This window comes from Scophthalmus maximus, chromosome 7 (assembly GCF_022379125.1).
Source record: "Scophthalmus maximus strain ysfricsl-2021 chromosome 7, ASM2237912v1, whole genome shotgun sequence".
Lineage (NCBI taxonomy): Eukaryota > Metazoa > Chordata > Actinopteri > Pleuronectiformes > Scophthalmidae > Scophthalmus > Scophthalmus maximus.
The window spans coordinates 22,575,480-22,603,382 of record NC_061521.1 but is presented as its reverse complement, the minus strand read 5'-3'; the positions used below and the strand labels follow the sequence as shown (position 1 = coordinate 22,603,382).

General features: G+C 42.0%; 1 protein-coding gene across 2 annotated transcripts; it reads left to right on the top strand.

Moving 5' to 3' along the window:
* Positions 1-152: 152 nt before the first annotated feature.
* Positions 153-26,605, top strand: nup93 (nucleoporin 93). Of its 2 annotated transcripts, XR_007031009.1 has the most exons (23): positions 153-310; positions 1,455-1,637; positions 2,671-2,788; positions 13,799-13,861; positions 16,523-16,651; positions 17,615-17,689; positions 18,717-18,809; positions 18,926-19,065; positions 19,241-19,373; positions 19,839-19,996; positions 20,089-20,254; positions 20,452-20,545; positions 23,160-23,351; positions 23,465-23,591; positions 23,988-24,060; positions 24,648-24,692; positions 25,030-25,146; positions 25,246-25,364; positions 25,492-25,609; positions 25,744-25,827; positions 25,919-26,044; positions 26,189-26,349; positions 26,398-26,605. XR_007031009.1 is itself a non-coding variant. In XM_035643122.2 (22 exons), the coding sequence occupies exons 2-22, from the start codon at positions 1,459-1,461 to the stop codon at positions 26,297-26,299; spliced, it is 2,460 nt and encodes an 819-aa protein (XP_035499015.1). In that variant the 5' UTR covers positions 153-310; positions 1,455-1,458; the 3' UTR covers positions 26,300-26,605. The 2 variants fall into 2 exon arrangements, 1 of the variants encoding a protein (XP_035499015.1); XM_035643122.2 differs by having other exon boundaries at positions 26,189-26,605.
* Positions 26,606-27,903: the final 1,298 nt, after the last annotated feature.

Here is a 27,903-nt window from a genome sequence, read left to right as displayed (position 1 = left end):
AAACACACTGAGTGCCATTCTAGTTTCAAAAAACAGTCGTTTCACTATAGTGCAGTAGGATTCCGTCATCCTGTCCAGCAGGTGGCGCAGCGGAGTTTTCTAGCGTCCTGACAATAAGCGAGGAAGCGTAATATCCGGTACGGACCGAGGTATGGTCCAATCAGCGTCGACTCCAGAAGTGCCGGGGCAAATAACATGATTTGATGCATGTTGTGTCGCTGAGCTAACTCGAATAAGAGGCACTTACTGAAAATAGCGTTGACCGGAGGAATACAAACAGGACGATACTAACATCCACCCCATACAGCAGGTACGAGGTTTGTCTGCTTCCGACCACGTGTGGTGAAATATTAGTTATTTAAGTTGAATCAACTGCGAGCATGCGAGACAACGTTAGCCATTTAGCCCGCTGGCTAACTGCGGAGCGCCATTCATTTTGGCACACTGCTAAAAAAAAAAAGTGAGGGGGGAAATAAAACGAGAGTGTTGTTAAAATCATCAGTCTGGTTTCTAAGCAACTGGAAATACATACCAGACTGTGTCTTGTTGTTGTTGTTATTATTATTATTGTTGTTGTCACATGTGAGGCGAGTTCTCTTCACCAACCTAGCTAGCCATGGTGTTAGCATCATGCTAAGGCTAAGTTACTATGACAGACGCGGAGCTCCATGCGCGGGCTGCAGGTGTCAGTCTGTTTATATCAGCTGTCCAGAAGATTGTCCTGGGACCTGTTTGTCATTTATACTCTTAACCACGCGTGGTCAAATCAAACTATGTTTGACATGTGCCCCAAAAAAACATCTTACTTTTATTTTGAAAGGTTTGTGGCAGCTGTCAAGTGGTTGGACGTGGAGGCACAGTGAAGTCTGTGAAACATTTAGCTATACTGAAATTAGGGTTTTCTTATTTTGGTTTTAAGTTGCTAATGTTTCAGTCAGTGACTGTTTAAAGACAACAACCTTCACTCTTGCTACATACATGGTGACCAACAGGTCTGTACTGCAGCTTTATTTTGCCTCTGTCTTGTGAAATATGCTATTAAGTGAAAGTGAAATATGCTATTAAATATCGGACAAATCATGATGCTTCATCATATTAAAGTAAAAATCCTGTAAATCCAATTGGAGTTATGTCCATTGATATGACACACTGCCTTCAGTGGCCTGATTCGACCAGAAATACTGAAGAAATCACTTATGTGTTCAAATTTATGTTGTCTCATTGTATTTATAATCTGACTTCCTCATGGATTTATTTATTGTGATTTAAAAAAAAATAATAATGATAACCCTAGTAGGAGAAAGCCCCTTATATTGAAGCTAAAAGTTGGCCCTGTCACTGTCCACATAGTCACAGTCCTCACTTTCACTGTATCTGCCACCCATATTTTGATTTAGTCCAAATGCACTGATGTTATATTTACTCATTTAAACTTTCCTCCTCTCTCTGTATAGAGGTATGGACGCAGAGGGCTTTGGGGAGCTGCTCCAGCAGGCCGAGCAGCTGGCCGCGGAGACGGAAGCCGTGTCAGAGCTGCCGCACGTCGAGAGGAACCTCCAGGAGATCCAGCAGGCGGGAGAGAGGCTCCGATCCCGCACGCTGACTCGCACCTCACAAGATGCTGCCGACGTCAAAGCGTAAGAGAAAATCTCTGTTGTTCCATTATTCTTGTTAAACATATGCACTAAACTACGAAAACATCTGCATCTGTTGGAAATTGTTTCGGATCCCCTGATTCTCTATGATTCAGTTATATCATGGTTATATCAGATGAATACCAGTATTGCTTGTAGTGCTTCTCAGAATTTATGCTGACAGCGTACCTTTCTCTCACATTTCAACAAGTGAGCAACACTGTTCCCTGAATATATATTTTAAAGTGCGCATTATGAGCTACTGAAATATTTCCTGGTTATAACACTGAATTTAGGATTTTTTCCTGGCAACTGCAAAAGGGTGTCATCTTTATGTACATTTGAAAAAAATATATAAATCCTACACAATACAGCTACAGATGGACTGTCTTTCATGATCACTTTGAGAACCGGGGCAGAAATTGAACATCTGCTCACTCAATTCTTCCTCACTGCTTGTATAAGGGTTTCAGCCTGACATCTGTAGACAGCTGGATAGCTAGGGTTAGCCCCCCCCCGGCTGGAACAGAAATGTTCCCTCGTCTTTCTTGACCTCGCATCTCATAGTCACAGACGATATCTCTTCAGCCAACTAAGAGTGAAATTCCAGATCAGTGTGCAGAGTCCTTGACCCTCTTATAGATGTGACACTATGTCCTGAAGCATGACAATCTCAGTAAACTGTGATATCAACAGTTAGAATCTATGTGGACCCCTCACAGTTTATGAGACCGTCTGAGTTAGGATTTATTATACTTATTTGTGGCACAGAGGACACTTTAGACTATTTAACTAATATTCTATACATCCAGCAGACTTATCCTAACAAGTAACTACAGCATACATAATTTTTAACACAGTTGTTTATAATTGGTTCGTTTTTCATTACGAATGTCTGAAAACAAATCTTTCTCTGTATATTTTATGTAGCTGACATGATGTGCATTCGTCGCAAAGCCTCTTGTGCCCTCTAGTGTTTGTCATGCACAACTACAGTTCTTTGTGTGTCTCACCACCTCTCTTGTCTCACTCTCAGGTCAATTCTCCTCGGATCCAGAGGCTTAGACATCTTCCACATTTCCCAGAGGTTGGAAACTCTCAGTGCTGCCACCACGTTTGAGCCACTGGAGCCAGTCAAGGACACTGACATACAGGTATGAAGGACATAACGGGACACGAGTACTGCCAACTGCCAGCTTTGCAGTCTTATTATGCTTCAGAAAGACAGCAAGTGTTTCGTTTTTTTTGTCAAATGCAAAAAGACAGTTTACTTTGCATTGTTTCACATATCAAAATGACAGAAAGGGATGGTTCTTTCTCTAGAAACCATCTTCATCTCAGCATACATAATTCAAACACTGGCTTGCAGAGATCTTATTAAAACCACATAGCAACCAAGAGTTAGAAAAAGGGTTTTTTTTTCATGAAGGTATTGAAATAATATTAATTTGCTCCAGCTGAGGAAGTCCACATGGTTACACGGTCAGTTTAGGTCTGGAGGATGAAATGAAATGTCCCATGTTTTAGTTGACAGTGGATAAATATCCTTTCAGAGGTCAGAGATGTAGTGATGAGCAAGTCACATGTAATGAACATCTATTCAGGTGTAAAAATACATAAATTGTAATCAAAATAATCTAGGTTAGGACGTGTGTGTGTTAGTCCAGTGTACATATTGAACATAACTGAGCATTTGTAGTGAATATGTAGTGTGTTTGTTTGTAGTAGTAGAGAGACAGTAGAGTTGCGTATTGAGAACTGGGTCTGAATTAAGTTGTGTTACTAGAAAATGCTTCCCTAGTGGAACGTTTTCATTGTGTAGCAGGGCGGGAAGAAGTGTTAAGTTTATGTCAGTAGACACTTAACTATCCTGACGTAATTACAGTGGGGGGGCAATGAGTTGCTTCCTGTAGAAATATTATCTGATTATAAATTGACATTGATGGACAGCTGGTTGACATAATGGTTGGAGAAAAAACTGACGCTCACTTACTGAGTGTTTGCCTAAAATATTTGCTTTTAACATATTTTAGTTTCAACACAATATGCCGAGAATCTGAAGCAGGTGTTGATTTGGATCAGTAAGCAGATATGGAAAGAGCTCTTAAACTCATTACCACATACCTAGCAGTAGCATACATCAGTTTCCTCTGTGCCACAAAGTCTTTTCAAATAACCTCACTCTGATGAAATCTGCATTGTGGACTGGAATCAGAATGTATTATTTAGTTTATTTGCTGTTTAGTGTATATTGGGTTCTCTTTCTAAGAGGAACTGTGGAACATAATTTTGCAGTCAAAACTTGACTTTTTGTGTCTGCCGCAGTTATGATCAGACATTTTATGCTTTTTGCATTTTACCAATCAGAGCAGACTGGGCCTCATCGGGAGGGATGGGCCTTAAAGTGACAGGAGCTAAAATGAAGCATTTCAGACAGATTGAAAAGAAGCTGCATGAATGGACAGTCTGAGGAAACTGATGTGTTCACTGAACATTAGAGCATGTAAACCTTTTCAAGTAATAACCCAAATTAAAATGATCAACCTGAATATGAGCAAAATATGTCAACTTTAACCAGACAGTATTTATTTGTCTTGAACATTGTGTGCTCCAGTTTAACTCCATACCTCACAGTTTCGTTTTATTTTTCACTTATTTCTCTTCTACCCTCCTCTATTACTGTACAGCTTTTCGTCTTTTACATTTACTCCCCTGTTTTCATCGATCTTAGTCAACTGGATAAAGGCCAGCTGCTTCGGTGGGTTTGACTGACTGACTGACTGACTGACTGACTGACTGACTGACTGGAAAAGCACTTACAAACAAACACACATACACTCTCTCCTTCTCTGCACTTGCCCTTTTCCCTTTATTGGTTTAAAAGTAGACAGTGCATCATACAGAGTTGCTGCACTTGTCTGTGTTACTGGTGTTACACAGCCTTCAGGCACACACAGATCAAATATCTAGACTGGGCCAAGCTCTGAAAAACGGCACGCTACATTGCAGCCCACTTCTTCCTACAGAAAAACATTGAACGTGGTGCTGGGAGTGTCTCAGTCACTTTACATCACCAAGTACAATGAGATGAAGAGGTTAAGTGGAACTGAGATATTACAAGAAAGAAACGCAGTACTGTTTAATCTACTGTAACACAGCTTGCTTTACAGAAAGTGATATGGTTGTATTTTGTTCTACACCTAATACGTCCTGTGTTACAGTAGATTAAACAAGACATTGGTTTAGTAGGTAAATATTGGAAATCAAAGTTAATGGCCAAATATTGTATAATATAGTTGGAAGGTTACCAGATAAAAATAAACACGCTAGACCCCTTGAATGACGTCCTTATATTTCAAAGATTCTGGTGTCAGATAGGTGTGCCTCTGGGCAGTAACTTCAAACCCCCTTAAAAAAAAGATCCTGCAGATGATCAAATCTGCTGATGTCAGATATCAAAAAGTTAATCCAAAGATATAACCAAAATTCCTTGTTTGGAGAGAGTGCTAATTTGTGGAAGGGGGAGCGACCCATTTGTTTCAAGTGGTGACCGATGACGTGCAAGGTAGTTTTTCAGGTAGTTTAAGTGGAGCTGGTGCAGTTGACTTCTCGTTCAGGAAATGTTGGTCGTTTATATTTTTGTTTTGTACAGTAACTGTATGAAAAAAATATATAATACAAGTAAGAGGGAACGAGGAATAACCAAATCTTTCTACCCAATCATGTCAGTATGGGGACCAGTACTGATCCTGCGTACCCAGTTTGCTGTTTTCCCAACCGTGTACTGTATCTCATCTCTCTGAGTAATTGTGGAGCAGCAGGGAAAGACTCAACTTCAGTATTAACCAGCACCAGTGATTATCTGGTGAGACTCTTTATTCTCTAGACTTGTACAAAGTAGGCTGAGGCGTAATAATAATGTTGAATTGGGTCAGATTTAAGATGAAGGGCATTTCGATTGGGTGCACGAGTACATGTACATGAGTTTGATAGAAGGGAAGTGCAAACATGCTGTCAGTGTTTGTGAACATGCCTGCGTATGAATGTGTCTCTGTGTGTTGGCGCATGAGTGAGCTGATGAATGCCTCCACGGCTCGTGTGGATCACACGCACACGCACACACAAACTGAGAGTACTGGAGGCATTGGTGTCTGAGTGATGTGACTATGTATGGCTGAATGCAAATGAGTGAGGATCTTACTATAGAAGCCTATATAGACGCAGTACTAGATTTAGAGCTCAATGGACCACACGCACGCACACACACACAGACTACACATGCTATACATTTCATAAGATAGTTTTTGTTTTGGTTCCAGTTACAAACACAGAAAATGATAATTGAAAATGCATCTATTACACAAGTTGTTGTTGCCAGGCAGTTTATGGGATTTCATGAATCATTAGTTCACAATTATGTTTTATTAATTAACATTTCCACACAAGGGAAGCGATGTACATCTTTGTAAGTACATTAACAGATGCATGTGTAATCCATCGACTCAATATTAATCGGCCACTTATTTTCATAACTGATTCACCACTGAAGACATTATCAGGTACAATGATCAATTTATTAACTTTATTGACTCTACCTTCTGAAATTACGTTTTTACAATATAGCCAACTCAGTGTCTCGAACTTTACAGAAAAATAACATTTAATGACGTTTACCTTGGAATTTTTACTCTTATTTTCAATTAATCAAAAAAGAATGAAAAATATTTACAGGTCTAATATATAGATATTATTAAAGAATTATCAGGGGAATTTGGTACACATCGTCAGAATCACTACTCATTTGTACACTATTATTTGAATGCCAGAAAGAGTTAACATAAGGATTTTGCTGATTCCTATTCTTTTTTTAAATTATTATTTCTTATCTACATTATACAGGTTTCCCTTGATGCTTGTGCATCCAGGGATGTAGACGGAAGCTCACTACCAGTAGCTGATAACGAAATTAAATGAAAAGCTAAATCTCGACACCCAAACCTAATCCTATATAAGACGTATATGTACAGATTTACCCCCAGCCCGAACCACATTGTAGGTGGTTTTATAAAGTAAATCCTTCTTATATTCTCTGTCAGTGGCATTTGTACTTTATGTTCTTGTGAATTTGTAATGGTCATGGAACAAACGCTGTGCACTGGCATTCAGTGTTTCTGGCCTATTTGTTTGTATCTATTAGCTATGAAATAATTCATATGCAGGTAAAACAAAGGAGGAAGACAAACAATGAGATATTGCCGATCACAAGGAAAAAATAGACTGAAAAAATGAAACGGTAGACGTGGAAAGCTGAGAGGGATGCTGTTAGGAAAAAATGGCGACTGGCTGCAGTTTTTCTTTTTTCTTTTTTTTTTGTCTCCGTGTCCTCGTCTCACTTTTCACTGTTCCATCTTTCTCTGCCACAGCTCTCTCTCTCTCCCTGCTTCTCCTCACCTCGCTCTCTTTAAGCTGGTGCCGCTGCTTACTCTCATTTTCTCTTCCACTTTTCACCTTCTTTTTCTCTCAGATTTTTCCATCCTTTTCTCTCCCTTTCCTTCCTTTTTCGTCTGCCCTCCCCAACCCTGTACATATACACACACACACACACACACACACATCCCTCAGCAATGATGACATGCGTTCAGCGGACGCAGTTGGCTAAGCCCTGAGCATCTGCTGAGATAGACGAACATAGCTACACAGTGTGTGTCTGTGTGTAGTGCACAGACTCCTTGTGCTTGTGCTGTGCATGCCTCTGTCTGTGTCAGGCACAATCGATTGCTGGCATATACACTGTATCTCCCATGTGCTCATGAATGAACGTGTGTGTGTAGCGTAGATGTGGCTGCACGTGGGAGCATGCATTGTCACCCCCGCCCGTCGTGCTGGCCTGCACATACGAATGCAGCTTTATGGCATGTCCCCCCCCCCCCCCCCCCCCCGGTGTGTGTGTGTGTGTGTGTGTGTGTGTGTGTGTGTGTGTGTGTGTGTGTGTGTGTGTGTGTGTGTGTGTGTGTGTGTGTGTGTGTGTGAGTGAGAGAATGTGGGCCAGCAGCCATGTGCGCGGGACTACTACTAAGTGTTGTGTGTATTACATGTCTGCTTTGTGTGTGCTGTGATTCCTATGTGTCAACCGGCACATAGGAATGCCCCCCGCAGCCCACCCCACCCCACCCCACCCACATGTGCCTCCCAAACCCTTCATTAACTAAACATGACCCTTAAGAGCATGATTAGCCTCATTTCAAGACAGGATGTCGGAAGCCATCAACCGAGGGGGAAAAATCCATTACTATAATTGCATTGAGCTGAGGGAGGGAGGCATGGGAGAGGAGGGGGGGGGGGGGAGGATGCATAGATGGATAAAAAAAAAGAGGAAAATGAGTGGGATTCAGGGAGGGAGGAGGCAGAGGGCCAGCAGTGATGCTGGGATGAAGTGAAGGAAGGAGAGAGAAAGAGAGAGAGAGAGAGGGTAAAGGATGAGAGCTGAGGGAGGGGAGGGGGGATGTCAGCTGATGGAAGGAACTGATATTCTATATGAATCCATAGTTCCTCCTCATGGATCCCCCCTGTGTCTAGGCACTCAGTTGGTACAGCCCTCCGACAATAAAACCACCTCCAGTGAGTCTCGGTGTAGCACTACCACTCGGTCCTCCGCCTCACACGCGCAAGAGTCACCGGCCTGCGTTTCGAAATGGGGAAAGGCTGCAAGCGGTCCGCCATGCCGGCTCGACGAGGCACAGGGAACACGCCCCAGCATGGCGGCCCCTGCTTCTCCCTTGGCACGGCGACGTAAAGGTATGGACAGGCAGAGGGGGCAATGTTCTGGGCTGTCACTCACAGCCCAGATACCTGGGCAAAGACAAAGAAACAAAAAAAACAATTTTTATTTTTTTAAACTCTTTCATGTCACATCCTCTCTTCTCATCTGTCTGGCTGTCTGTCAGGCAGGCGCTCAGCATGAGTGAGTATTTCCTATACACTTGAATACTCGCACACACACACACACATACACCTACACACACCTACACACACTTACACACACGTACACTCATTCACAGACAGGTATGTGCTTTGTCTGTCAGACTGTCTCGTCTTTTTCAACCTCTTCTTATTCTACATTATTATACATGTTATTCTACATTCTGTGGCGACCATGACGATTTTAATGATGATGACGATGATGATTTTATAAATTGATCATAAATTAAAATAGGCAAACGTCAATATCTCAAATGTACATATGTAAGTGTGTGTATGTGTGTGTCTGTATCCTGCGTTATTTTATCTATGTATTTTTACTACACAGGAAGCAAAGGAGTGAAGGGTGGGGTTTCTCTTGGACACACACACACACACACACACACACACACACACACACACACACACACACACACACACACACACACACACACACACACACACACACGCACGCACGCACGCACACGCACGCTCTTCGGGCAGTGGACAGCGCATTCTGTCGTGGCAAATGAGGACAGAAAGCCTTCCACTCTCGACTGGCACAGAGAACAAGGCTCCCTATGCTCACTGACCGTGTCCTTGTTTAGCCTTTAGATTCCTCGAGACCCTGTATATATCTACAACATTCTGTATCTCGTAGTTTGTGTGATAAAACGCACAATGCAGGATCGGAAGTTAAAAAAACCTGATTCCCTGATTTCCCCTCCGAACAGACCGTATGATTCCATTCAGGCGGAGACAGGGACTTTTTTCCGACCAAGGCGAACGGAAAGAGGCGCCTGCGTGTGGTTGGTGGCACGGAGAATGATCACATGCGTGTGCATGTTAACATGCGTGTTTAAAAGCACACATACAAACATTTACCAAAAGCATAAACATGAACAACTACTAATAACCAAAAATTATTCTGTGACCTACAATAAGGTGTGTTTTCAGAGACACAGTCTTCCACCGTTAATTCATCTTTTTTTTTCTCAATGAAGCAGATGGAGACAAAGACTAAAACTTCCATATTGTGAATTCATGTCGGACTAATCCACGGTGCAACCCCCCACCCTGTTCGTTATATGGTATTTATTGGAAGTATTTCCTGATTATTAGCCGGTTATTAAATAATTTTTCTGTTTCTGTAGAAGCTTCTGGGCCGTCTGGCCGGCATGCTGTGGGTCTACAGTGGCTTGCAGATCTCTGAGGCTACACAATACAGGGGTGGGGCAACAGAAAATGTAAATCTTTAGATGCACCTATTGCCCAGCAATGAATAATGAACAAATTGAAGTGATAAGCACTCATTTTTCTTCTACTCTGAATGTTTCACAGTGGCTTTTTAATGTCCCCTGTATTTTTTTTACCAAGGAAAAATTTAATTGTGATAAATGTTGAGCACAGTGTGTCTCAGACTGAATAATGTACAAAATGTATCAGATATTTCATTCTAATCAAAATTAACACCACAGTTCTGATATTAATCTGTGATGAAGGTTTCAAATCTTCTCAGAATTTATGAAAACTTCTCAAGCTTCTAAATTGGAGACAGAAACAATACCCAAAGTTAAAAAGGAATAGGAAGAATAATACATCAAAATTTGTGATGCATTTAAAAAAAAGGTGTAATATCTAATATCAGTTACAGTCCTTTGTCTTTGTTAGTTTTTATTAGAAATAATGTTATCCCATACACTAACATTTTTGAAGCAAAAAGGCTATTTCTTTTCAAGAGAAGAGCCTTTTTTCATCTCAGACAAATGGGACGTTTGGCCTCATCTTGTCTTGGTTGCCAGTTAACGTTTGGCACGAAAAATGTTGAATAGGCAAAGTCACTGGCAGTAAGAGTGCAGCTGGCAACCGGCAACAAAATGACACCAATGAAAAATCCTTTCCTCCTGTCGTATTCCAGTTAAGAGAAAAAATGCTGAGGCGACTGCCCAGCAGAGTCATCCAGTCACCCCCCCCTTCCCCCCTGTTTCCCATTTACAATCAATCATCACCATGACAAAAGCAGTTTTGCTATAAGCCCTTGTTACAACTACTTTATCCTCTTCTATTTTCTTTTCTTCTTCTCGACTCATTTCTATTCCATTTCCTTTTTTCCAGTGCAGCTCTCCAGTGAGCGTTGACCTGAGCTCGTCTCTGGTTAGAGTGCTTAAATATAGACCTATTGTCGGCCTCTCCTGGGGGGAATAAAGTGATGGGGGGGGGGGGGGGGGGGTAGCGGTAAATGCGAAGGTTGAAAAAGGAAGAAACTTATTTTCCATCTAAATAGGTTCAAATAGACTGATAAAATTTTGCACTCCCCTCCCCCCAAGTGAAACGTCCTCAGGATCTGCAAAGTCCATCTGTCCTCGATTCAACTCTTACCCTGGGTGACTCAGAATCATTCTTAATTAAATAAAAATGTTTAACGTGAAACATGCTGTTGGTTCTAGCTCGAAATGTGCAGTGCGACAGGAAGAAAGAGTCACCAGTTATTTTCCATGTAAATCCACACACCTGCAGGTATTCATCCTGCAACAAAATGCACCCATTGTCCTAGTTTGAAAGCGGTAGAGCCTCTGACTTGGTTGGACTTGCCCTTTTTTCTCTCCAGCGACCGGTACTTCAGCCTCTTACTCGGTGGGTTTGTCATAATAGATGACATTTTTTGTAAAAAGATAGATAGATAGATTACCTGGTTAGATCTCTGCCGGCCCCCAGTATAATTAAAAGACAATATTTGACGAGCTGTGGGTGATTCCGTGCCTCTTTAGGGTGAGGAATAACACAGTAGACCAAGACATCACTCCCTAATTTTTACTTTATATGCCATGCATTATGATTAACATTCTGTTCACCCCCGAGTCATCAGTCCTGCAACTGCAACAGCAGCGCAGGGTGGACTTAACCCCTCACGTCCTGCAACCATTCTATGTGAATATGGTTTTCCCTGCAAAGCACTAGGGTATTTAGATCAGCACATATAAAAGCGATTGATAATTTTATCAGTATTGGTTTAAGTTTACGTGTGTGTTAAACCAGGAATCATTTGCAGCTTAGGTTTAGTTTTCAGTGCAGTAATTATCAGTCACTCTGTCATATCTTGGTATTCGCCTTTCTGCTTTTTGGCCCTGATTTTCCAGGATGAAGGGAGGAAAGTGAAGGAGGAAGAGGAGCAGGATGCAATGACAGTCAGAGGTGAAGGCTGGGAGAAGGGTTGGGAATGAGGCAGAAGTAGGTAGGGCAGGGAAAGTTTGGGGAGTGGGCAGATACAAGGTGGAGGGAAAAGCCAAGAGCACCTACATCCCTGTAGACCAGAACAATCTCTAGTCTGCTTTGACAAATGCTTTGTCTCTCACCAGGTGCTTATTCATTCAACAAGCTAAACGGATCCTTCATGCGTCAGATAGAAAGACGTATGGTGCCAATGATGATAGTCATCAATAAAATATGCCATTATCTGACAAAGGGGAACGACTTTCCACCAACTTTAAGAGGCTATTATGTCAGGAGCAGAAGGGGGTATGGTTCTATAAATTTCTAGAATAAAAAGCAGTGTGGCTCTACTTCACATTTGAACACCAGTTCCTAGCTGTAGAACCGACCTGTAAGACGACAAAACGGAGAAATTCTAAACAATCTAGGCTCAATGTCATTAACCGAGCAAGATGGTGAGATGTCCTTGGAAAGAGTCAAGTAAAACGAAAAGTAAAGTCAAATTTTCTCCTTATTTTTCTTTTCATTAATTGTCTCCTTTGATTAAACTAATTGTTTTCATTTTAATATATTTTCTGTAGCCACAAAAGTGCTGCAATTCATGCATAATGAAGGCCTATTGAAATGGCCTAAAACGGAATTGATTAGAAAATGACAGCAGCAATTACGATAAATGATCTTCATTGTGAGGATTTTCTGTTTTTCTCCATTTCATATTGTAAATTTAATGGTTGTTATTAAACCAAATTGAGCTGGTTTAATACATTGGCAAGGTCACTGGTATATTGTAATTATGTTGTACCTGTCGCTACTGTTTGACATATTGACTTAATGATTAATTGAAAAAATAATTACTTTCATTACTTTTAAATGATTTAATATGCCGATCTTGTCATTCCAATTCGTGACTCTTACGAACTGTATAGTTGCATTGGAGATATTATTCAATCATTCAATCAATCAATTTGTATGACAATTTTCATACCAAAAAATGTAACACAAAGTGCTTTACAGAATAAAATGCTAGCAGAGGAGTAAGTAAAACCTAAAACTGTCTAAGATTTATGAATTAATAAACAGATAAAAAACAATCAACTCAAATACGATTCAATTAAAAGCCCGACTCGAAAGGTAGATCTTGAATTTTCCTTTAAAACTTTAGATGTGAATCTCACAATTTCCCTTTTATTTGCCACAAGAAGACCATGCAACTGAGGACTTTATAGTGTATTTTTTTTATATTTTATTATAGAGGAGAGACAATGTTTTAGTTTGAACTACTGTCCATATAATGAAATATTTCACGTTTATTCTTTCCAGGAAAAGACAAAGAGCTTTTTATGTAAAGTTAAAGAGAAAAAGAGACGAAGCAGAAAAAGCATATTTTTTTGCAAGATGCACATTCGCAGTTTCTGATTCCCCGCAGAGTGCTATCTTGTTCTGTCCTTTATACTCCAGTAGTTACCACTTACTCACCCGATAAGTGGTTTTTATTATCAGTTGAACGAGATATGAATAATTACGTTGTGCGTACAAAAGGGCCAGAACAGGGGGGGTGAACGTTTGCAGCGGCAGCCATCTTGAGTTGAAATCAAAATGGAGGCTCTGATGACTGCTCACTCTCTCATAGCAAAATGGTGCGTGAAAAGCATCAGCACTCCTTCCGGCCTGCCCATATACGTCTGGATAAACGGCGGCTATATGTTCGACTAATTCCCGGCAGTGCACATGTCTGTGAAGGGCAGAGAGAAAAAAAGGGTGGAAAATTGAGGAGCTGCCTCTATCTCCCGTAGAGCAAATGATGGTGCGCCTGCTAAATTTGTCCCCTTAGAACTCGCTGTTTATCTCTGCTTTATTTTGTCCAGACCAGTCAAAGTAATATCTCCTACTCTCTCTCTCTCTCTCTCTGTTTCTGTCTTTTCTCCCTTTGTGCTTTCCTCTGTGTATCATCCCCTCTCTCCGCATCTCTGTCTTGTCTTGTCTGCCTCGTTTCACAGGGCTTCCTGAAGAATGAGAGGGACAACGCCCTGCTGTCCGCCATTGAGGAGTCTCGTCGCAGGGTCAGTGTTTCTTCTCGTGACGGAAGAAAAAGCTGTAGTGGGGTTACAGCAATCTAAATCCTTACGTTACAGGAAAAGAGTTCAAAAGATTCACGCAGACCTGTGAAGCCAACACTTCAATATTATTTCCTTTTTTAAATATTCTTTACAGGTGAACATTTTTTGTTTTATAGGCCAAGATACAGCAATTTCGATCTAATCATATACCGTGTTACCTTGCATTCAGATTGGAACTGTAGTGTGCACATCATAGTATAGGAACACACTTTAAAAAAACTAATTTTTAGCAATATCTGTGCACTGTGATCCTTGTGGTGTGAAGTGAACCTTTAGGGAATAGTTTTGAAATGACTTCCCTGATGTGCAGAGCTAATATGCCCTGTGTTTAATTAGCTCCCGTTCCCATTATCCCTCTCTCTTGTCCCTGAGAGAGAGGAAAAGGGACTTGTGTGTGGAAAAAAAACCAAAGTCGCAGAAGTTTTAAAAAAGAAAGTGGATGTTAGATGTTCCTGCAGATTTCTGAGTGACTGCTGTAGTTTTGACACTGCAGGAAATGTGGGCTGTTAAATGACAAATTTAGTCTGAGATGTCTGTTGTGTGATCTCATTTAAATTAAAAAGGCCTGTTACCACTGGCATTTAAGGATTTTGCCTATAGCAGTATTTGAGAGAAATCTGATAATGATATGTCAGCCAATACGATTTTTTTTTGGTAACGAAATGCGACCATGACATGCACGTACTGACATTTTGCAGTATAAAGAATAAACCTACCCAGTGCTCTCTAGTGGACAAACTATGTATGTATTGAAGACACTTATCTAAATGACCTCAAATTCACCTTTTAAAAAAACTTATATTATGACCTATTCTAGCTTTAAAAACTCAGAAATGTTCCAAGCTCTTGACATCCAGGCTGTGACCAATTTTAAGCCAGTAAAGTGGTGGCTTCAGTCCAGATCTGTGCCTCCCCGAGCTGGAGATTTCAATTAACTCACGTTCCCATTATCTCACGCTGAGTCTCTGTGGAGAGTTTAAATAGGCTGCAGCGTGGTCCTGGTGGAGTCGTGCAATCTCGGCTGGGGTCTGCTGCTTAATCTGGTGTGTGCATGTGTGTGTGTCCCCGTCATAGGTATAGGCCCAATTTACATAGTTTCTGGTCTGATTTCTTGCACTGCGTTAATCCAGCTCGAAGCATTTCTTGAACAGCGTCATCCAAACAACTTCACACAAATTGCCTATTACAGGAACTAGCAAATGTGCAGAGGTACAGAGCCCCCGGGGCGAGAAAAGATTCACTGCATAAATGTTTTTGGGGTTTTTTTCATTGAAGGTGAACATTTACAAACATCAAAGCATTAGAGATAATGACAAGAAACACCTCTTAGAATACAAGATGCCTTAAAGGAAAGATAACTTGATAATAATACAATAACATGCACAATAAAGTAAAATAGATAAATAAAAACTGTAATCTTCAGTGGTCTCTTTAGAGGTCATTAAATATTTTTCGTTCCTCATAAGCTCTAAGCAGAGGCCTTGCATGTTTTAGTTTTAGCTCTGAGATGATTGTCCACAGGGTCCGACTAAAAACAAAGAGAAGGGCTTTCGTTTTTCTCCCATGTGGATGCATGGATGGAACATTTTGCCAGGAGTATCGGGTTATTCAACATCAAGTCACGCTCGCTGTCCTTCATGTTAATTCTGAGCACTGTATTTTTTTTTTTTCTCATGTGAGAGAAGCTGATAGCAGGATTTTGATCGACCGCCAATCCTGCAAATCCCCCCAAATTCCCCAGTGGGAAAACAGATGATCAGTATAGTTTCAATTTCACTATCACAAAAGCTGCAGTTACTCTGATCTACATACAATCTCAGGTTTTGGAGGTTATAGATGGATAAATACTATTCAGAATTTTTCAAGGGACTTTGGGTTTTTACGATAAGAAATATAATTATTTCTCAATTATTAAATGTCTTCAGAAAACAGTTGGAAGTTGGAGTTTCTATTTGATCGGTGCAGCATATTGTGATTGTAAATTATTACTGATTGTAAGTGATGAGGTGCCAAAATCCTGGAATTTAGTTAAAAGCACTGGCACATCTATCACACACGCAGCTATTTATTTATTGTGTGTAAATATGTAAACTCTGAAATCAGTTTACAAATCCAATGGCACATCTACAGTAATAAACTGTGTGAACTCTCCGTTTGCTGCACTGCCTCCATGGCGTAGTTCTGCCTTATTCGTCACGTGACGTTACATGTAGAAAAGCAATGTTCTAAGCTCTCTGGAGAACAGGTTTTCCAAAAAATGTTGCACCGTAGTTGTAGAGAAAATCTAAATATGTACAGTCAGAGATGCACGCATTTATAGTTTGATGTGCGTCTTGTACTAAATCAATTGCTATTATCTACTCTGCTCATTAAACATATATATAGACAGGCATTATTTTATGTATATTGTGCAAGTCGAGTTTTACGGCAACACTGCATGCTGCTCCAAAATAATCTCTCTCATGAAGTTGCAGCATTTTAAGTATCACAACCTAGTGTTATGTGATTTGTGATGCTGCTATATGCAAACACACAAATGTGAGACTACCCTAACCTGAGCGCTGTAAGTACGATTGGGTTTTTCTCCACCCTTGTGTGTGTCAGACGTTCCTGTTGGCTGAGGAGTACCACCGCGAGTCCATGCTGGTCCAGTGGGAGCAGGTGAAGCAGAGAGTTCTGCACACGCTGCTCGGAGCCGGAGAGGACGCGCTGGACTTCAGTCAAGATGTGGAGGTACGAGATTAACGCGATAGACCTGCTGTTTCTTTACCCAGAAAAATAAACGGCCCTCAGTCAGTTTTATCAAAATAGGCAAGCAGATTGTGTTTTTGTGGATCACGTTGCTGCAGGCAGTTTTTTGTTTTTTTTCAAGGTTAAACTCCTCACTAACACGGCTTGTGTTGTTGAGAGGATATTTAATCAACAAGTCTGCAAATTTGATGGTTGTTGGATTTACTGCCTCATGGACACTCGGCCCCTGCACAACCCTTCCTCTGTTTAATGAGATCTGCCATAAAAGATGAAACAGCCTCCCAAAAGGAAATACGCAGGTCAACCGCTGTCGCTCTTTAATAATGAAGAGGCCAAAAAAATGTCTATTTTAGTCCTTACTCTGGAGGTAAGGCAGGTAGGATAGAGATAACAGGTTTCTCTCCCAGAGTCGGTCGTCTACCGTCTGATATTTGACAATTGTCTCGGTTAACATCTCCGTGTGTCTACAACATAGTTACCTCATTCGCTAAAGTTGTGGCCTTTGTCGAAAATATTGACATTAATTGTTTATTTTTCCGCAAAAATCCTTAATTTGGTTACAAACACGCAATACTTAATTTTATTTAATATCTCTAGTGAGTATTTTTAAGTCTCTCAGGTTTGTTTCTTACTTCCAACTTGTGTAAACTAACCAGAATGAACTGTTGCATCCAACACTTGTGTATCCTGTTGTAGCATATGTCAGCAGCATGCATTAGACAATAGGCCTAGAAAAACATTGTGGGCAGGTTGTGCTTGTATCTGAGTTGGTAAGATTCTCAAAATGGAGAATATATGGCATGAAATAAGAAAATTCCTTCAAGATGCTCGTTGATAAACGTCACATTGGACTTAACAGACAGTGTCACTGGTACAATTATAGATATTCTGATGTTTCTTATTGTATTTAACTGCGTGCTTTTTGTTGCGTCTCTTCTGTTACAGCCCAGCTTTGTGAGTGAAGTGACGGCTCCAGGAAGGAGTGCGTTGGACAGTGTGGAGGTGGCTTATGGAAGACAGGTGAGTCACTATTAGCATAATCATTCTGATGTTCATCTAAACTCCAACAAAGGGAAAAGAAAATCTTCGAAAACTCTAGTAAATGTATTATGGACAATAGGGATTTACACTTTGGAAAATGAATCCCTGTCCATTCAGCTCAGTGTTGAAGTGATTTTTTTTTTTCTTTTATACCTTCCACTAGGCAGCATGACTTTTATATGATTGTATAAATATGACTAGGATATATTTACAGATTTATTTTTTCACAAAGAACATGAAATAAAGTAAGCAGAATATTTTTACACTTGATAAAAAAGTAATAAGCTAATATTAAGCTGATTTATTGCTAAGGCTTTGTATAAAACATTCATAGTTTTGTATTATTTTGTTAAAATACAAAATGTTGAAATAAAGGGAAAATATTACCAAAGTTAATATACTAAAATAAGTTAACACCCTGCTTCAATCTAAAGAAAAATCCACTGATTGAATTGTCTGTAGTTAAAGTAGATTAAACACAGATATTGTCATATTGTTCGTGATGCCCTGTCTGGTTATTGAGTCAAAATGGGGTCACAGCGAGCCAGGAAGTGGCGATCAAGCATATTGATTGATCGGGTGGTAGAGTGGAAATCGGGGTAATTTTCTCTCCCTCCCTCTCTCTCTCTCTCCACCCCCTCATCATCCTGTCCGACCTTTTCTTTTTCTCTTGTGTCCGTCTCTGGTCTGCTACGTGACGCAGGGGCTGCAAATGTTGCTTTTTCTCCGACCATGTGTCGACACATTGCCTGCGGAGTCATTTGTCTGGTCTTTGTCATCCTCTTCGATGACCTTTTAAACATTTTGATTCTCTTCTTCTTGTTCTTTGTTGTGAACCATTTCACTCGATGGCCGTAGCCTTTGTTTGTCCTTCACCGTTGAAGCCGAGGCTTTTCAGATGTTTTTCTTGCGCGTCACTTGCAAATCTAAACCAGGAAAGTCAGCATTTGGACAATCTGGGGAGCTACTGTGATCAACTCTAACCTTTTAATTTTTCCTCATTCAGATTTACATTTTCAATGAGAAGATAGTGAATGGTCACATTCAGCCTAATCTGGGAGACTTGTGTGCTTCTGTCGCGGAAAGCCTGGATGACAAGGTAAGACTGGCTGTCACATCTGCTTTCAACACGACTACTTAAATGCTAGTTTACTACTCGTGTCTTCTCTGAGCTTTCGCCTGTGACCTTCCTTTCCCCTGGTCTCCTGCTATCAGAACGTATCAGACATGTGGCTGATGGTGAAGCAGATGACGGACGTGTTGCTCGTACCAGCTAAAGACACACTAAAGAGTCGCACTTCAGTCGAAATGCAGATGGCCTTCGTACGCCAGGCGCTCAGCTTCCTTGAGAACAGGTAACGGTGCTTGTTTTTATTGTTTATCTTAAGTGGCTTTGTTTTTATTGGGGTGTTTTTTGTTTGTTAGTGCAGGACATGAAGTGTTCTACAAATTAAGCAAAACTGCACCATGGTAACTAACTCTTATCTGTGTGTGTGTGTGTCTGTGTGTGTGTGTGTTTTTCTCTCCCAGTTATAAAAACTACACCATGGTTACAGTATTTGGGAATCTTCACCAGGCCCAGTTAGGTGGGGTGCCAGGAACGTACCAACTAGTCCGCAGTTTCCTCAACATCAAACTACCAGGGCCCCTGCCTGGCATGCAGGTAACACACACACAGACACACACGCACACACACAAATTATCTTGGTTAAAGAACACAACTCAAAAAAAATTGCCAGCTGTCAAGCTCATTGGTAATCCTTCCAACTGAAACCCAGAACTCACCTGACGCTGCCAAATATCAAGATCGTAGCTCACTGATATTTGTAACCGTGCCATCTCTCTAAGATTAAACAATTTATTCTCTTTTTATCTACAAAAACAACACGGCCTGTTCACTCAACCGTTGGCCAGTGCTTGTTTGAATTGCACTTTACCAAACCATAGTTGCTGCTGAATCCCCTGTGGAGGAAAGTTATTGGTCAAACTTGTGTATCTGACCTGATAATCCTGGTTCTGGCCCGTTTTCAATCCAAAGACCACAACGGGAGACAGAATGTTTATTTTAAAATAATGTCTCAAGTGGATTATTGTCAATCACTGTATTAAATGTCTGGGTATGCGGCAGGATGGGGAGATCGAAGGCCACCCGGTGTGGGCTGTGATCTACTACTGCCTGCGCTGTGGAGACCTGAATGCAGCCATGCAGGTGGTGAACAGAGTGCAACATCAGCTCGGAGACTTCAAGACCTGGTTCCAGGAGTATATGAACAGCCCCGACAGACGGTGAGAAGAGAACATTGTTTAATTTTGTTTTAAGGAGGAAGTTAAAATTGCACTTATAACCTCTCTTCCTTTCATCTGCTTCGTCTCTTCAGCCTTTCCCCGACTTCCGAGAACAAGCTTCGTCTGCACTACCGCAGAGTGCTGAGGAACAGTGCCGACCCCTACAAGAGAGCCGTCTACTGCCTGATCGGGAAATGTGACATCAGCGATAACCACGGAGAGGTGGCGGACAAGACTGAAGACTACCTCTGGCTTAAGGTACAGTTTACTCCAGCTTATTTTGTGAGGTTCAGGCATACGCACAAAAGCTGGCGGGGACCAGGTTTTCCAAGGTGTGTAGATCATCTACTGTTTTAAAATACGTTGTATTTTAGCAAAGCATCTTATCTTTGGGACAAAGTTGTCATATTTCTTTCCATAATATTTACAGTTTGTACCATGTTTTGTCTCTCCAGATGAACCAGGTGTGTTTTGACGATGAGGGCAGCAGCTCATCTCAGGACAGACTGACTCTGCCACAGCTACAGAAACAACTGCTGGAGGACTACGGTATGACTCTACCTCTACGTGTCTATTTACTTTTGCTCTCTTTTCTTTACTCTCCCTGGTTATGTTTGTCATATTGCTTGAGAGCAGCAGCTTGGGTCAAGTCTGGATTTTAATAAATTTTTTATCTTTAGAAGAGTCAGAAAATCTTGAAGCTAAATTCATATTTCTGTAAGAATCTTTCCTCTTCTTTATTTAGGTATGTGTAGAACATCTCCTGAATGCTAAAGTACCCATGTGCCTCAGCAGCTGTTGCTATGAGGAAGTAGCCAGCCAAAAAGTGTGACTCAGAGGTGTAGGAAAATTCTGAACGTGTTGTCTCAGAGAGCAGGAATAAAAGGTCACGGGTTTGTGGAAAATTGAGCCAGAATTTGTTTTGCGAATTGATTTTTTTTCAAAAACAGACGGATGTAGAAATAGCAACACAGTTTGCTCGTCTTTTCTACTTGTGATTCAACTTGGGTGCTGCCTCCCACTTTGGTCTCTGTAGACTTCATGAGAGGCTTTTGGTAAGGTAACAAGGAAACAGCTGCAGACGAAAACTCGGGTGGCTCTGATGGAAATGTGTCACCTGACCACACCTCCTCCTGGCGGCTTCTGATCGCACATCGAGATGACACAATGACCTTTTCAACACTTTTGAATTGTCCCTCCTCAAAGGAAGCTATGATGTTGCACGCAAAAACATTTCTGGAAGTAGTTGTGTAAAAGCTGAAGAAAAGAGTGTGATATAAGTTTTGACCTCTGTATATCTCGGCAGTCGCTGTGACCTGAGAAAGTTTGTTTTCGGAAACGAATAAAAGTGGCTCCCGACCGATCACACCTCCAAAACAACATAATAAGATGAGGAGAAAACATTTTAAGAGAAGCTGTGAGCATCCTGTTTAACTTTCAACTCCTCACCTCACTTCATTTCAAAAATAAAACTACCCACTCAAACAACCCCGACACATAAAAAAGGCGAGCGCGAGGGCATTGGGCCGTCTCTCTCCCGCAGATTCACAAAGAACAGTTTTCTCCCCTGGGTGTCGTCCTCTCCATAGGGCGCTCCTGCTCCGTTCAGATAACACTGTACTCTTATCCTCTCTCCCTCTCTCTCTCGGTAGCCCTCACCCTCTCCCACCTCCCCTCTCCCACTCCCTGTTCTCAGCGGGAAGCACAGCCTCGGGCCTCATTCTGTTTTCTCCCTGCTGCTCGGTGCCCTCGCTCGTCTACCACACTGTGTTCCTGGTTGTCCTCCATCTTGCTTCGCAGCGGGATGTAAAAGCCCAAAGCCTCTCTTCGTTTCTCTCGCACACTGCCAAGGCTCACCGGCCTCATCTGTTCCCCGTTTCGCCATCCCTCCATTCGTTCGCTGCATCGCCGTCTTCTCCTTGATCCCTCTTTTTTCCCTCTCACCGTGGTTTTTCCGTCCCTCCTCCCACGGATTTACGTCCTTTCACATGTTCTCGCCTTTTTTCCCTGTGTGATTTGTTCTGTGGCTTTTCTTGTTTGCACACCCTGCTGCATCAACCCCCCCCCCCCCACACACATACACATATACACATACACATACACACCCTTATCTCGCCTCCTTCATCCCTCCCTCCCTCCCTCCCTCCCCTTCATACACTCTTGTTTTTTTAACTAAAGTGCTGTAAGTCTGAGATAAGGCTATAAAATGGCTGACATGGCCCACCCTGTTCTGCTCCCCCAAACTTCCAGCCAGGAAGAGGATTAAGGATTATAATTAAAAAGTAAACTTGATGACTAAGTACCTGCACTAGACAAAATGTGTTAGTTTTTTTCTAAAATACCTCTTACATGCTAGTTGCCTTAGCAACTGTTAGAAGCTGACGTGGCCAAGTGAGGAGATTTGTTGATCGGGTTAGAAGGAGCTGGTGCAGTTCAAGCTTTGCTGAGCTGCTAAATGTTGTCGCCATTTTGTACTTTGCGTGTTTGTGTCCGTTGTGATGTATTAAAGTAAATCTTGCGTCGCCATCTTCTGCTGTACAACAATCATGGACAAGGACTTAGATCCTCCTAAATCAAATCATTTTTGGGGGAAGGAGGGCGTATCCCCGATGGCTTAAACGTGTAAGATGATAACCATGGAATCACAACATCCCGTTCGAAGCTCGACTGAAAACCTTTGTTTTATTCCCTAGCCCTTTATAATATTTACAGAATCAAATATCAAGTTTTGTTTCAGAATTGAAGAATCATGACAATGTGCAATAGCACTAATTAAATCAAAAGTTTAAAGCAGAAATCTAATTCCCATCATCAATTTTTGTCCCTTATGACCGAACGTTGTCGTCCAAAAGGAGAGAGCTATTTAGTTTTCAACAGTTACCTTTAAAGTGGCAGATGAAAAACTTAACAATTTTTCAAGAGGATGAATATTAAACGTTTTGCTCTTATAAGTCAAAGTTGAGCAAGATAACAGTGAAATGTGTGGACACTCATCTGGCATTAGAGGTGTGATCTCTTTCTTTCTGAAAGTGCCATATTGGGTTATGCCAAGTTATTCATAGATACTTCAAAATTAGTTTTCAAGGGTTTTTTGTGAATTTTTCTTTTTTGTTTGAATCCAAACCAACTCACTATCTTTCTCTCTCTCTCTGTCCTCCAACAGGCGAGTCCCATTTCTCTGCGAGCCAGCAGCCCTTCCTGTATTTCCAGGTGTTGTTCCTGACCGCTCAGTTCGAGGCGGCGTTGGCATTCTTGTTCCGCGTCGAGAGACTGCGCAGTCACGCCGTGCACATGGCGTTGGTGCTGTACGAGCTCCGGCTGCTGCTGAAGTCGTCTGGCCAAAGCGCTCAGCTGTGTAAGCATATATTCATTTTTAAGTTCCACAGGGCAGTGCAGCGCCTTGAGGAAGAAGATTTGGTTTCCAAGAGAAAAATAATAATTGCTCACGTTACCTGTTCAATATTGCAGTGAGTCAGGAGCCCGGGGACCCGCCCATGGTTCGCCGCCTCAACTTCATCCGTTTGCTCATGCTTTACACTCGCAAGTTCGAGTCCACCGATCCACGGGAAGCCCTGCAGTACTTCTACTTCTTACGGTAAATAATCCTACACTCCAACTCTCACACACATCATCCTGCTTTGTGATTTTCTAACCCTGTACCATACAATGTAACAACATTATTAGCCAGGGCCACCTAATGCTATTGTATTAAGTAGTAATTACTTTACTTCCTGTTTTTTTCTAACTCCTACTGTGTGTGTGTGTGTGTGTGTGTGTGTGTGTGTGTGTGTGTGTGTGTGTGTGTGTGTGTGTGTGTGTGTGTGTGTGTGTGTGTGTGTGTGTGTGTGTGTGTGTGTGTGTGTGTGTGTGTGTGTGTGTGTGTGTGTGTGTGTGTGTGTGTGTGTGTGTGTGTGTGTGTGTGTGTGTGTGTGTGTGTGTGTGTGTGTGTGTGTGTGTGTGTGTGTGTGTGTGTGTGTGTGTGTTTCTGCAGTAATGAGAAGGACAGCCAGGGAGAAAACATGTTCATGCGCTGCGTCAGTGAGCTCGTTATTGAGAGTCGAGAGGTGAGTGACCAACATTTTCACCATCAACCTGCGCCTTGCGCAGTCTTTTTAAATCGCCGTTAAACCAGTTAATAAACCTTCCCCAATACCTAGTGCCCACCAGATGACTGATGCACTGCAGCAGAGCCATTTTGGAGCCTTGTTTCTTTGAAGAGACTCATCCTCATGTAATTGTTCTCTCGTGCTCCCCGGCCACGTCCGATGCATCAGACCTGTGCTCAATTGGTTTTTGTGTAAGCAGGGAAATGGTTACTCTGACCAACATCCGGCTGTGGATTAGATAAACGAGGGCTGTCGTACGATGGAGCAATGGAACAGGAGACAATTCGATTCCATTCAAAATACTGAAAAAACTAAAATGAACTCTGAAAAGAAAAAGGGTGATGTCTTTTTTGCGGCAAAATTTATGAACCTGTTAAAGTAAAGAAAAATATATATTAATAGAGCTGCAACAATTTATCGATTAGTAATCGACGAAGTAGTTTTTCTGGGGGGAAAATAAAAATTCTATGATTTGAATGATATGTCATCACTATATCACAGTGTAAATTTTCCATGTTTTTGATTTCGTTGTCTTGATTTTGCAGTTCGACATGCTGTTGGGGAGATTAGAGAAGGACGGCAGCAGGAAGGTAGGAAGGTTCTCTTGTCTCCTCTGTGGTTCATGTCTTTCTCTTCTTCTCCCTTTGTCTTCACTGTATTTCTGTTTGTGCAAAGCATTAGTCGACCTGTCACTTGCACTAAATCGATAGCATGCATTATTTCTCCTCTGGCAATGACAAAACTGTCTTTAACATGACAGTGTAATTCTGCCTTACAGGCTAACAGATCCTCACTTTAGTCTTTTGGGGGAAAAGGGATAGATTTCAAGTTGCTCTCTGCTGATCCTCCGCTCCACCATCAGAAGTGGAGCAGTGTTCTCCGAGGTATTCTCACTCTTCTCCTCCCTCCTCCTCCTCTTCTCTTTAGCCCGGAGTCATAGATAAGTTTGCCGGGGACACGAGAGCCATCATCAGTAAAGTGGCTCTGGAGGCGGAGAACAAGGGCTTGTTCGAGGAGGCAGTCCGACTCTACGAGCTGGCCAAGGTGAGAACACCGGCGCCGCAGGACTTCTGAGGAACTGCTGTTCAATCATTCCCCATTGAGTTTTTTGACTGTTGTCTCGTCCTTTGTCTCCGTGTGTAGAACCCAGATAAGGTGTTGGAGTTGATGAACAGACTGTTGAGTCCCGTCATAGCTCAGGTCAGCGCTCCGCAGTCCAACAAGGAGAGGCTGAAAAACACGGCGGTGGCCATTGCTGAGAGGTATGAACACACAGACAGACACACACACACACACACACACACACACACACACACACCATGGACTAGTCTAGACCAAGAGCAACATATAAATGTGTAAAACTGAATAATTTCCTCTTTACCGTCGCAGGTATCGTTCTCAGGGCGTAGCAGGAGATAAATCCGTCGACAGTACTTTCTACCTGCTCTTGGACCTGATGACGTTCTTTGACGAGTACCACGCAGGACACGTCGACAGAGCCTATGACGTAAGTGCAGCTCTGATAATACAGGGAGAGCTCCAAAGTCCCTCTGTTTAGTTAATGATGCGAATCATTTCACTGCATCGCGTTAACCATAAGATCGCGGGTCGATGTCGTCCGTCTCTTGTTTCTCTTGTCAGGTGATGGAGCGTTTAAAGCTTCTTCCTCTCAGTCAGGACAGTGTGGAGGAGAGAGTGGCTGCTTTCAGGAACTTCAGCGATGAGGTGAGAAGGGGAAGTTCACACTGCAACAGCTTTTTTTCTTTTCTTTTCCTCTTTCTAAAAAAGGGTTTGTGAACTTTCCTCGCGTCTCCAGGTGCGGCACAACCTGTCCGAGGTGCTGCTGGCCACCATGAACATCCTGTTCACCCAGTACAAACGCCTGAAGGGGCCGGCAGGCACACCTGGACGACCACAGAGGACCATCGAGGACAGAGACATGGTGAGAAGCATCTGCTTGCATTCAGCATCTTAACATTTCATTTCATGCATGAATTGTGTGAAATATTTATGAGCTAAAAGGTTTTTACATTAACACATCAATGCTGAAAATGTATTTTTCTTCTTTCTTTTTTTCTTTTAACAGCAACTGCGCAGCCAGGCCCGAGCCCTGATCACCTTCGCTGGCATGATTCCCTACAACATGGCCGGGGACACCAACGCAAGACTGGTGCAGATGGAATTACTGATGAACTGACATGTCAAAATACACACACACACACACACACACACACACACACACACACACACACACACACACACACACACACACACACACACACACACACACACACGCACGCACGATCACACTCGTACACACTTGTCTGCCATTTTGTTTTGTATAGGCTACAGTATTCATCAGTATGTTAACAGATACATCTTCATCCTCCACACTTCTGTTTTTTGTCATTTTCCCCCATTTTGTTGTTTCATATTTTGTATCTGTGATGATTTGGAATAAAAAAAAAAGTTAACTTTTCAGTTGCCTTTTTGTTGAACGCTTCATTTTGTTTTCATTCATTTATTTAATTTATTCATTTTGCCTCATTTTTAAAAAGTTGTCTATGTTTTAACCGTAATTGTTGCAAAGCAGTCGAGTGTTTGTTTTCCTTAGTATGATCGATTTTCAATTGTACATTGATTCCAATACGTTTTGCCTCACCCCTCAGCTCATCAAACTTTTATTCCACCGTCTGAACTCATTAGCCGTTTACCCAGGAGCGATGTTTTCCTCCGGTTGAGTCTGCAGGCTGAAGGATTCCCTGAGTGTGAGCCTCTTAGGCAGCACCTCATAAGGAGGCATTGGGTTTTGATAGACGTGATCTCACCTTCCACAGAGGATCGTCTCACATGTTTGTTATAAAAATTGTCCTCCACAGGGGGACTGCCTTGATTAGTTTGATCTCTCATTTATTCCCCTGAATAAATGATAAAATCTAAAAAAAAAAACGGAACAAACCACGGTTCATCTTATTTTTAAGCGAAGCTGCAGATCCTTGGTTCATTTGTGTCTATTCGCGCTGCAAACTGGAATTTGTCTTGAGCGGATTTATCCACAGAGAATGAGGCGACGATGAAATGAAATCGAGGATTGTCCGTTTTCAGACATTTCCCTTCCCTCTAGTCTAGTTTAACTCGAATCCAGTTTACTGTTTTCAGTTTTGTTGACCCCCCAGTTTTGCAGGTCTGAGCCACATTGTTGTCCACAGGCTGTAGTGAAGTGTCTGTGACGTCCGGCCTCCTGGCAGATGGTTGGTTGGCTTGAAGTCGACTGGAGGGATATTTCTGTCTCTGTATCAGAGGGGTGAGCTAAATGCAGATCATACCAAACAGTATTTTACTCAGTGGAGAAAGGAATTCAAGTTTTACTTATTTGGTTTGCAAAATGTATTGCGAGGACAAGTTTCTCCATTGAGAGCAATTTAAAAAGGCTGTGGAGAAGTTTACTGAGCTTGATCAACATTTGATCCACAAGTAGAATTTGTGCTGAGCTTCTCAGAAAGCATAGCACACGGGCAGCTTTTCTCTGAACCACCTGCCTGGCGACACCTTTGCAATCTACCTGAAGCATCGTAACAGCAGCCCACCAATCGCGCCGACACGCCAGTCCACAGAGGCCCCGACCTCCGCTGGGGTTTAGGAGGCGCCGAACACGAGTACATGCAGAGAAACTCATCGCCCTCCGCCCCCGTCCTCCCCTCTTTTGAATCTGTGGCTCACACTCTCATGTCCTGCAGTCTGGCCCGAGAGAACACAGATGGAGGCTCATTCTGTCTTGGCTGCTCCACATTACTGTACAGA